At 41.8% G+C, this 11,206-nt stretch overlaps 1 protein-coding gene across 1 annotated transcript; it reads left to right on the top strand.

Moving 5' to 3' along the window:
• Positions 1–935: 935 nt before the first annotated feature.
• Positions 936–2,169, top strand: LOC123430977 (probable xyloglucan endotransglucosylase/hydrolase protein 12). Its single transcript, XM_045114800.1, has 2 exons — positions 936–1,249; positions 1,361–2,169. The coding sequence occupies exons 1-2, from the start codon at positions 980–982 to the stop codon at positions 1,958–1,960; spliced, it is 870 nt and encodes a 289-aa protein (XP_044970735.1). The 5' UTR covers positions 936–979; the 3' UTR covers positions 1,961–2,169.
• Positions 2,170–11,206: the final 9,037 nt, after the last annotated feature.

Here is an 11,206-nt window from a genome sequence, read left to right as displayed (position 1 = left end):
ACAGCGATTGTAATGAAAATCCAACGAACTGGAGTTGCAACCAACCGTGAATACATCTTTTTTACTGGACAGATGTAGGAAAAAAATAACGGTTGCAGCAAATATAACGCTGGTTGCAACAATTTAAACGAAGAAAAATGTTGCATGCCCAGTCAGCGGGCGGGGGCGGTTGCATGCGGCCGGCCGAACGGTTCGGCCGGCGCATCGGCCAGAAACGATTCCGTTCGGCCGGCGCATCGGCCAGAAACGATTCCCTATTGTTTACCAACTTGGAGCATTAATCTTCGGAAATGCGAGTACGTGGAATCGATGGAAGCCCCCAGCCCTGCGGATGAAACCCAATTACGACACCGAGCGTAGTACCTTGTGGTTGAGACGTGTGTTGTTGATACAAGGTCATACAAGGCCGTAGAAGAGAAGACTAAAGAGAAAAAGAAAGCAGAGTTCAGTTCAGCAATTCTTCAGAATTCAGTGTAGGACTTTTTCCGACCATATGATACAGCTTGGGGCTGAAGAAGGAAACACGCCACGCGGCACCACCTTGTTCCTCCTCACCTTAGCTGACCGGTGGCAAATTCCGTCGTCTACGTCTCACCGACGGGTGCCAAGCGGATGTACGGAACACCGTGCGGGGCACTAACCATGTCAAAGGCGCGTTACAGATACATGCAATCAAATACAGTATCATAATTGAACAAGCCGGCAACCTGAAGAGAGAATAATAAGACATGGCGCAAAGCAGCCCAGCACAGCCACGTACTAGTGCGACGTGCGCACCAGAAACTTGCTTTTGATCGGAAACAATGAGCACAGATCCGCAATGCAATGCAGAGAGAGGAGCTAGCTAGGTTCAGCTAGCTGGTTATATAAGCCCCTGTCCCCCCTCTGCATTTTCATCAGGTCTTGATACACATACACATGAACACATCCATCCTACACCACCACAAATAAGTAGGAGAGAGGGGGAAACCAAGAGAAGATGGTGAGCTCGGGGAGGGCGCTCCTCCTTGTGGCGGTGGCGGCGACGGCCGTCGGCCTGGCCGGTGCGAGCTTCCGGGACAACTGCGACATCAAGTGGAACCCCGAGAACGCGGCCTTCTCCGAGGACGGCCACGGCCTGACCATGTCCCTGAAGAGCAACTCCTCCGGCTGCTTGTTGCAGACGAAGAAGCAGTTCATCTACGGCAGCGTGTCCACCCTCATCAAGCTCGTCCCGGGGAACTCGGCGGGCACCGTCACCACATACTACGTACGTATCTATCCTATCGTGCTTAATTACCTATACTTACGACGAGCTTGTACTGCAATGCTCATTGTGTGTGTGCATCGATATATAATGGATTGATTGCAAATAATTCAGACATCGTCTGTGGGGGCTGACCATGACGAGATCGACTTCGAGTTCCTGGGGAACGAGACGGGGCAGCCCTACACGCTGCACACCAACGTTTTCGCCGACGGCGTGGGCAAGAAGGAGATGCAGTTCGTGCCGTGGTTCGACCCCACGGCCGACTTCCACGCCTACACCATCTCCTGGACGCCGTGCATGATCGTCTGGTACGTGGACGACGTCCCCATCCGGGTGTTCCGCAACTACCGTGACAAGGGCATTGCCTACCCGATCAAGCGGCCCATGTTCGGCTACTCCAGCATCTGGTCGGCGGAGGACTGGGCCACGCAGGGCGGCCGCGTCAAGGCCGACTGGTCCAAGGCGCCCTTCGTCGCCGGCTACCGCGACATGGTCCTCGACGTCTGTCCCTGCGACGGAAGCGACTCCTGCGTCTACGGCTGCGCCGGGGCCTTCGGCCACGGCGGGCGGCAGCAGAACTGCGCCGGCCTCACCGACGAGCAGCGGGGCAAGATGCTGTGGCTGCAGAAATATCACAGGATCTACGACTACTGCGTCGACTACAGGGACAACAAGAAGCCCGGCCCAGAGTGCAGCCTGCCGCAGTACTGACCATCCAGCTGCTGCCTGATCGTGGAACGCACCAAAGAAGCAATGGTTGTCAACCACTGCATACAAAATCAATTGATTTGACTGGGACTTCATTTATTTATTTAATATAAACATATATGTTATTTGTTTTCTCGAGACTTTTCATTGATTCTAGTTGCTCCCCGTTTGTTTTGTAATCTTTGTTATTTTGTGAACAACTCGACCATATACCTCTGTGTGTGTATACTTGTATTTTTTTTGCAAGTGACATATATACTTGTATATTTGTATTATGCTGCGATATACTACTCCATCCTTCTAAAATAGTTATCTCAAGCTTGATATAGCTTTATACTAGAACTAATACAAAGTTTAGACACTTATTTCGAGACGGAGAGAATATATGGTAACATATACATGTGTAATGTGTACCCTCTTTTACGTGGTCAAACTTATTTGTTGTCCAAGCTTTTTTGTTTGGGTGACTGGGATTGGATGATGGATCAATGCCCTTGGCTGTTAGGAACTAGGTGCTTTTGATGGGCCCGCAATGGATTCAGCACGACAACAGATGTGGAGATTGTGTTCATGCCAATATGGTTGTAAATTCACAAGCTACCGGACGGCTACTAGAAGAAGATAATCGTGGAGTGTTGAAAGAAGCCGGCAATATCCTTCATTTTTTAAATATCTATATATTTGTTTTCTCATGATTTTCATTCTTGTTGCTCCCAAATGTTATTTTTTCAAATTTTGTACAATCCTTAATCGATTAAGTTATCATGATTTATATTTTCTTGAATGGAGCACATACACTAGTGGGGACGGGGCCTATGGGGACGGGGCCTATAGTCCCGGCCAGTAAGGGGCTTTAGTCCCGGTTCACCAACCGGGACCAAAGGGGCGGGACTAAAGGCCTAACATTTAGTCCCGGCCCTGTTCCAAGCCGGGACCAACGGTGCTCCACGTGGGCGCCTTGGAGCGTCCTCAGGGGCAGACCCTTTAGTCTCGGGTCTTAACACGGACCGGGACTAAAGAGTTTCTGCAGACTTTGTTTATTTTAGGGTTTTAGGGTTTTAGGGTTTAGGTGTTCGGGAGATTAACGTGATGCCTCGTTTGGTGTTCGGGAATTAGTTCTCATATAATTCTAAATATACATGTTTATGCATATATATATATATATATAAGATTAACTTATCTTACAAGCGAGCATATATATACAATTATATGGAGATCTGAATTATCGGGACTAGAGCCCGTCTATTCGATTACATGGACCAACATCAGTAATGGCCCCTAGCTACACTAAATCGTCCTTTGTCATCTATAGCTTCCGTCCTCAGAAAGGTCGCAAGCTCCTCTGCAACAGCAATCGCGCATTGCTCTGGTAGGACCTTCTCCCTCATGGCCGTGTACTATATAAGAAGAGGAGATGAATATGAATATCAATCATGATAACAAAGAATGACGGGTAAAAATAGAGGTGTGAATGTTCAGTGCTTACGTCGTATCTGTGATCCTTGTGCTCAGAGGTAAACGTGCGAATGGTCTCGCAAACATAGTATCCGCATAGATGCGTCCCCCGTGGCTGCTGGTCGCACTTTACGAGAATAGAATATATATAATCAAAATAATAATCTAGCATCATAAATGTATTGAAAATAGAAGTATATCATACTACTACTTACCTGAGCCGCTCTAAAGGTCAGCTTCTCATGCTCGATACCGGGAGTCACGCACTTGAACCGCTTCCAAACCCTGCCCGACAAGGAAAATGATTTGCTAAGTTTTTCATTAATTGATATATCAGAAAATCATCGAAAGAGACCGATAGAGCGCAAGAATGATTGAAATTACCCTTGGAGCAGGTCCTGCAGACTTTGGAACTGTTCCAAGGGTCTCGATAATGGATCGAAGGCATCAACTCTTCCCTTATCAATTTGAATGTCCAACAGAATCCAATGAAAGCTGCACATGTATATATATGTGTCAGTAACTTATCAATTACACTTATAAGTGAATGGACACAGAGTAAAGAACCTCACCTGAAGTTCTATGGAAACAGTATGTGGTCACAGAAATTTTGATCTGTTAGAAACCTTAGAAGGTTTTCCTCCGTCTCCTTGGGTTTATCAGTTAGCGTCGCTATATGTATTTTATCTGGGTCAATAAACCCAATATTTAGGATGTTCCTACTTTTACATTCCAGAATCTTCATTCTGCATAATAGAGTACAAGTTATATGTAGACAATGAATTGAAATTACTAAACAAGTTATATGTAGACAACGAATTGAAAAACTTACAGACAATAGCAACTCATAAGCGATTTGTCGAGGGCGTCGGTATTGTACATCTGGAAGAGTTCATCAAAGTCGATATGGATTTCTTCGGGACGGCCGTAGTACTCCTGTGGGACACGCGCCACGATCATCGTTCTCCCATTCTTTGATTCACTTAAGTACCATGTATGCAAGTAACACATATTTGTTGGGAGATCATCTTTGCTGACCAAAGGCGCTCCCATGACAAACTGTGGCTTAGGGGCTACCACAGCCTTGGGTAACCTGTCGTCTTGGGAAGCCAGAACGTCTTCAACCGGGATACCCCATTCATCCGCCCACTTCTTTGCTAATTCCAAATCTTTCCCTTGCACCAGAGGGGAACATTCTCGGGTAACACCGTGAGGGGTGGGATCGACTGTTTGGCCTGTTGTCCAAGCTGAGGAACGTCTAATCTTTTTTTGCTTGTAGTTGAACTTGATTTGCTCCCACTTGCACTTGCACGTGATCTGCTCTTTTTCCCTTCCTTCTGCAATGTGCGTGTATAGTCATCAGGCTTATGGTATAAGTCATACTGTGATGGAAGGGTCGTGAAGTATTTTGCAAATGCTATTTGCTTCTCGGTGTATTCCGGGCGGGGCTCGGGTTCCTTCTTTTTCATCTGCGCATCATAATGTTCCTTTGCTATCCTGGCGTTTTCCTCGGCGGTATGATCATAAGGTCTGATAGGAAGATTAGCATGAGGTACCTTTGGGAGGGGCGACAGTTTGCGCTTTGGGGAGCTCCGTCGCTTAGAAATCATCGACGGAGCGTTCTTGCTGGCATGCTTCCGCTTAGTATCCGGAGCGGGCGGCGGCGGAGACGGACGACCCAAGTCTGGCGGCGGTGATCGAGATGGACTCGTGTTGTGCTGGCCGTCGTCATGTGGAGGGCTTGGAGGTGATGGAGGTGTAGGTGACCTGCCACGACTAGGAGGCGGTGTTGTCCTTGGGGCCGAGCCTGGAAGCTTGATGTAGTTCTTGTCCCATAGGATGACTCCACCCAGTACTTCTCTGAGTGTCCTCTCATCTTCGGGTCCAGCTATGTCGAGCTCCATATCATGAAACCCCGCCATGATTTCATCCACCCCGACTTTAGCAAAGCCAGCTGGAATCTCACGACCATGCCAGCGTGCATCAGGGCCAAAAGGTAAAGCTTGTCCGACGGCCACCTTCATGGATATTTTCTTGAATTTCTGATGGAGTTCACATGATGTTGACTCCTTGATTCCATCCACGGGGTAGCCGAGACCGCCCTCTATCATTCTTCGTGCATCGTCGGGCGGGGCCTCAGATTCAGCCACACAACTTTTCCGCTTAGATGGGGCGCCGGTAATATCGAGTGCAGGATCTTCCTGGCGCGCTACTCCTCTAAGCTCATCAATCTGCTTCTGTTGCTCGTTAATCCTCGCAAGCAACTGGTTGAACTTGTCATTCTCCTCATCCTGCTGTCTCTTCTTTGCTCTCGCTCGGCTTTTGTAAGTGTCTTGGTCTGTGGCAAACCCAAGCCACCACGGGTAAGAAGGACCGAAGCCTCGCGTTCGTCCTCCATGTCCGTCATTGCCGAGGACCAGTGTGAGCAAATCTTTCTCTCTATCTGCAGTGAACTGTCTTTTTCCCTCCTTAATTTCTTTCACTATCTTTTTCCAATTCTCCCTGGGTATCCTAAGACCGTCACTACAGATGAGGTCCCCTGTTTCTTCGTCGTACGAACCACCATGCGCAAGGAACTAATTTCTTGCTCTCAATTCCCACTCATCACGGAGTGGTTTAGGTATGATGCCTTTAGCTAGCAGATCTTGCTCTTTCTTATCCCACTTTGGGATGGCAGTCTCATAGACCCCTGGCCCCAGCTTGTGGTGATATTTCTTCTTGTCGGCATTTTTCTTTTTCTTTTCTGATAATGCCTTGGCATCTTCTGACTCCTTGTACTCTTCAAATGCCTTCCAGTGATTCACCTACTTGGCTAGGTACCCCTCGAATACTGGCACTTTCTTTGTCTTCCGATAGTTTTTCCATAGCTTCTTCTTCCAGCTACGGAACAGTTCAGCCATCTTCTTTAGAGTCCACTGCTTGACTTTGGACCTCAGTTTTTTTGCGGCGTCTTCATTCTCACATTCTGGCAGGTTGAAATGTGACATGAGATCATTCCAAAGATTATCTTTGTACCTTTCGGCGACATAGTCACTATCGGCTGCCCCTTTGCGCTTGTTCCACTCCCGAACGCTGATCGGGACGTGATCCCTAACGAGAACTCCACATTGCTTCTTGAATGTGTCAGCAATATTATTAGGAAGCTTGGGTTCGCCCGTAGGCAATATCACCTCAAAGGTGTAATGCGTCCGTGCATCCAACTATTTAGTCGGGCCTCGTTTTGTAGCTTTGCTCGATGTGGAGGCCTAAGAGGGAGAAACATTCGTCAAATGAATGTATATGTATACAATATAGAGCTATCTCCAATATTTTTCACATATTACAAGTGATTGTCGAACTTCATATGTATACCTCGCCGGACTTTATTATTTCTCCACCGGCTTCTCCACCGGCTTCTCCATCAGTGGAGCTATTACCTACTCCGTCATTGGACCTATCTCCTGCCCCATCGGCTTCATCTTCGTGTCGGTCGACCTCCATTCCATATCCGGAGGGGTTTAGATATGACGACGGAGATTCAGCTGGTTCAACGTCGGGGCCGTCTTTGATTATATCTTCGAGAAGTTCTTCCTCTTCGAGGTTCCTGATATGTGGATCCATAGTTCTGCAAAAACGGACATTTGATTAAATAATAAACTAACAAACTATATAAGAGGGTTGGAAACTTTGAAGTGTCGTTTCATATAGGAGGACCTTTAGTCCTGGGTCTTGGCTAGAACCTAAACTCTAAAATATGTCTAACGGATTATCTTAACCTTTAAGGATTTAACAAAATGGCGACATTCTAGATGTGTAGAAAATGATCCTATTTTTCCTGATCTCATCTACCCTTCTATATGTCACATTGTCTAGTGTCAAAGGACTTTGTTGAACTTTGTACCAAAAAAGAATTATTCTATCAGGAACTCCGTTCCAAAACAACTTTAGTCCCGGGTCGTGGCTCCACCCGGGACTCCTAGATTTCTGCATAGTATTCAAAGTAGAAGTACTTTTCCAATTTGAGCATTCAATGAGCAAAACCAAATCGTAAAATAAAGTAGTATTCAAATTAGCATGCATTCAATTATAAGCAAAACTACATCATCTCTTGTGTCCGTACATCGTCGAATATTATCACTAATACTCCTCGAATACTATCATACATATAGCATCACTAATACAGCTAGAACCGTAGCGCCCGACGGGTATCGTCGCGGGCGGTGGACTCCCAAAGAGAAGGAACCATCACAGGATCATAGCTCCAGTGAGATCCCTGAAGAACCTGCCAGGTATGGTCGAACCTGCCCTCCAACGCAACCATGTAGCGACGGACGTGCTCATCCTCCTCGCTGACACGGTGACGTACCACCTCCGCGGTGTTCGGAAGCCTCGGCACCATCACTGGCCCACGCGACCGCCACCAAACAAGGATCGGGTCAACAACGGGCTCGCTCTTCACCAACCTATGCCCCCCGGAAGGTAGCACCTCCCAATACCAGCCGGACGGAGCCCAGTCCCGGACATGGCCCCTCTGATCAAGCAGGTGTCCTTCGCCGAGTCGACGATGAGGATGCGGGATAGGCATCATAAAATGAACTAAAAAATAAACTAGTTCTATTAATTTTCTTGCTAAAAATAAACTAATTATATATATAGTAAAATAAAGTAGTTTTATTAAATCAACTAGTTCAACAATATATTGACAAAAGTTTTATTAAATCAACTAGTTCAACTATATATTGACAATAACCTATTAATTAACACTAACTACCTAACCCTAATACCAAAAATTTAAATAACACAAAACTAACACCCGGGACTAAAGCCCCTCCGCCCGGGACTAAAGCCCCTCCGCTGGCTGCACGATAAGTTTACTCCCACCTCGCCCAGCGAGGGGCACTGACACTAGTTTATAAGCTCCGTCACAACATCTCCATCGAGCACCTCTCTAAAGCAGGCTTACGGGCCTAAACAGACTCTAAATTTAAAAATTGAAACTATATTTGAAATTATGGAGAAAATTCAACCTGAATTCAAAGTGAGGTCACTTTGAATTTAGGTTGAATTTTCTCTATAAATTCTCATATAGTTTCAATTTTTTTCTATTTTCAAAATTAGTTATTTTGACTATCAAAACTATTAACTATTTTGTTATTTTCAATTAAAAACTATGTTTATTAAAATTCTTTTTGCATATTTGAGAATTTGACAAAACTATGGAAATGAAAAGTGTTTGAAATTGAATAAATAATTCAAAACTATTTTCTATTTTCAAAATTAGTTATTTTGACTATCCAAACTATTAACTATTTTGTTATTTTCAATTAAAAACTATGTTTATTAAAATTCTTTTTGCATATTTGAGAATTTGACAAAACTATGAAAATGAAAAGTGTTTGAAATTGAATAAATAATTCAAAACTATTTTCTATTTTCAAAATTAATTATTTTGACTATTCAAACTATTAACTATTTTGTTATTTTCAATTAAAAACTATGTTCATTAAAATTCGTTTTGCATATTTGAGAATTTGACAAAACTATGATAATGAAAAGTGTTTGAAATTGAATAAATAATTCAAAACTATTTTCTATTTTCAAAATTAATTATTTTGACTATCCAAACTATTAACTATTTTGTTATTTTCAATTAAAAACTATGTTTATTAAAATTCTTTTTGCATATTTGAGACTTTGACAAAACTATGATAATGAAAAGTGTTTGAAATTGAATAAATAATTCAAAACTATTTTCTATTTTCAAAATTAATTATTTTGACTATCCATACTATTAACTATTTTGTTATTTTCAATTAAAAACTATGTTTATTAAAATTCCTTTTGCATATTTGAGAATTTGACAAAACTATGATAATGAAAAGTGTTTGAAATTGAATAAATAATTCAAAACTATTTTCTATTTTCAAAATTAATTATTTTGACTATCCAAACTATTAACTATTTTGTTATTTTCAATTAAAAACTATGTTTATTAAAACTCTTTTTGCATATTTGAGAATTTGACAAAACTATGATAATGAAAAGTGTTTGAAATTGAATAAATAATTCAAAACTATTTTCTATTTTCAAAATTAATTATTTTGACTATCCAAACTATTAACTATTTTTTTATTTTTAATTAAAAACTATGTTTATTAAAATTCTTTTTGCATATTTGAGAATTTGACAAAACTATGATAATGAAAGTGTTTGAAATTGAATAAATAATTCAAAACTATTTTCTATTTTCAAAATTAATTATTTTGACTATCCAAACTATTATTTGGTATTTTTCGTGCATTTACTATTTTTTTGAGCTAGTTGACCCTAAAATTGAAAAGCACTACAAATGAACTCTGAAAATGTTGAAAGTTGGCATGCTATCATCATTTCACCCACATAGCATGTGTTAAAAAGTAGAGAGGGCTACGACAAAAACTGGATGCACTTCGTGTACAAAACGGACAATCTCTCTCGAAGTATCAGGGTTTCGAACGAGAACTCATCTTTTACAAAGGGATTTCATTTTTTTGAACTTATTTGAACTCCATACTTTTTGTGTGTTCAAAATGCACCATTCAAAGGCACATCACAAAATTTAAACAATTTCTGACTTCATTTGGTATTTTTCGTGCATTTACTTTTTTTTGAGCTAGTTGACCCTAAAACTGAAAAGCACTACAAATGAACTCTGAAAATGTTGAAAGTTGGCATGGTATTATCATTTCACCCACATAGCATGTGCCAAAAAGTGGAGAGGGTTACAACAAAAACTGGATGCACTTCGTGTACAAAACAGACAATCTCTCTCGAAGTATCAGGGTTTCGAACGAGAACTCATCTGTTACAAAGGGATTTCATTTTTTGAACTTATTTGAACTCCATACTTTTTGTGTGTTTAAAATGCACCATTCAAAGGCACATCACAAATTTTCAACAATTTCTGACTTAATTTGGTATTTTTCGTGCATTTACTTATTTTTTTGAGCTAGTTGACCCTAAAATTGAAAAGCACTACAAATGAACTCTAAAAATGTTGAAAATTGGCATGCTATCATCATTTCACCCACATAGCATGTGTTAAAAAGTTGAGAGGGCTACGACAAAAACTGGATGCACTTCGTGTACAAAACGGACAATCTCTCTCGAAGTATTAGGGTTTCGAACGAGAACTTATCTCTTACAAAGGGATATCAATTTTTTGAACTTATTTGAACTCCATACTATTTGTGTGTTCAAAATGCACCATTCAAAGGCACATCACAAAATTTCAACAATTTCTGACTTAATTTGGTATTTTTCGTGCATTTACTTTTGTTTTTTGGGCTAGTTGACCCTAAAATTGAAAAGCACTACAAATGAACTCTGAAAATGTGGAAAGTTGGCATGCTATCATCATTTCACGCACATAGCATGTGTTACAAAGTTGAGAGGGCTACGACAAAAACTGGATGCACTTCATGTACAAAACGGACAATCTCTCTCGACGTATCAGGGTTTCGAATGAGAACTCATCTCTTACAAAGGTTTATTAAAATTCTTTTTGCATATTTGAGAATTTGACAAAACTATGAAAATGAAAAGTGTTTGAAATTGAATAAATAATTCAAAACTAAAAGGTTTAGTACATTCCATACATGCATTACATAAAAGGTTTAATACATTATTACATTATTGCACCAATATTCCTATCTATTATTTCTGTTTTCTTCTGGGTCGTAGCCATGAAGAATCTTCATCCTTCAGTAGGATGCTTGGGTCAGTTTTCACTTTGAAGGGCGGAATTTCATGAAACTTATTATAATCTACTCACAT

Source organism: Hordeum vulgare, chromosome 2H (assembly GCF_904849725.1).
Source record: "Hordeum vulgare subsp. vulgare chromosome 2H, MorexV3_pseudomolecules_assembly, whole genome shotgun sequence".
In the NCBI taxonomy this organism is placed as follows: Eukaryota; Viridiplantae; Streptophyta; class Magnoliopsida; order Poales; family Poaceae; genus Hordeum; species Hordeum vulgare.
The sequence above is the reverse complement of the archived record's forward strand: the minus strand, read 5'-3'. Positions and strand labels throughout refer to the sequence as shown.

What these genes read in the sequence shown, in the direction of transcription:
- LOC123430977 (XM_045114800.1), top strand. Translation starts at nt 980, where the DNA reads ATGGTGAGCTCGGGGAGGGCGCTCCTCCTTGTGGCGGTGGCGGCGACG. An exon ending in GCACCGTCACCACATACTAC is followed by an intron (nt 1,250 to 1,360) that starts GTACGTATCTAT and finishes CAAATAATTCAG; the next exon opens with ACATCGTCTGTGGGGGCTGA.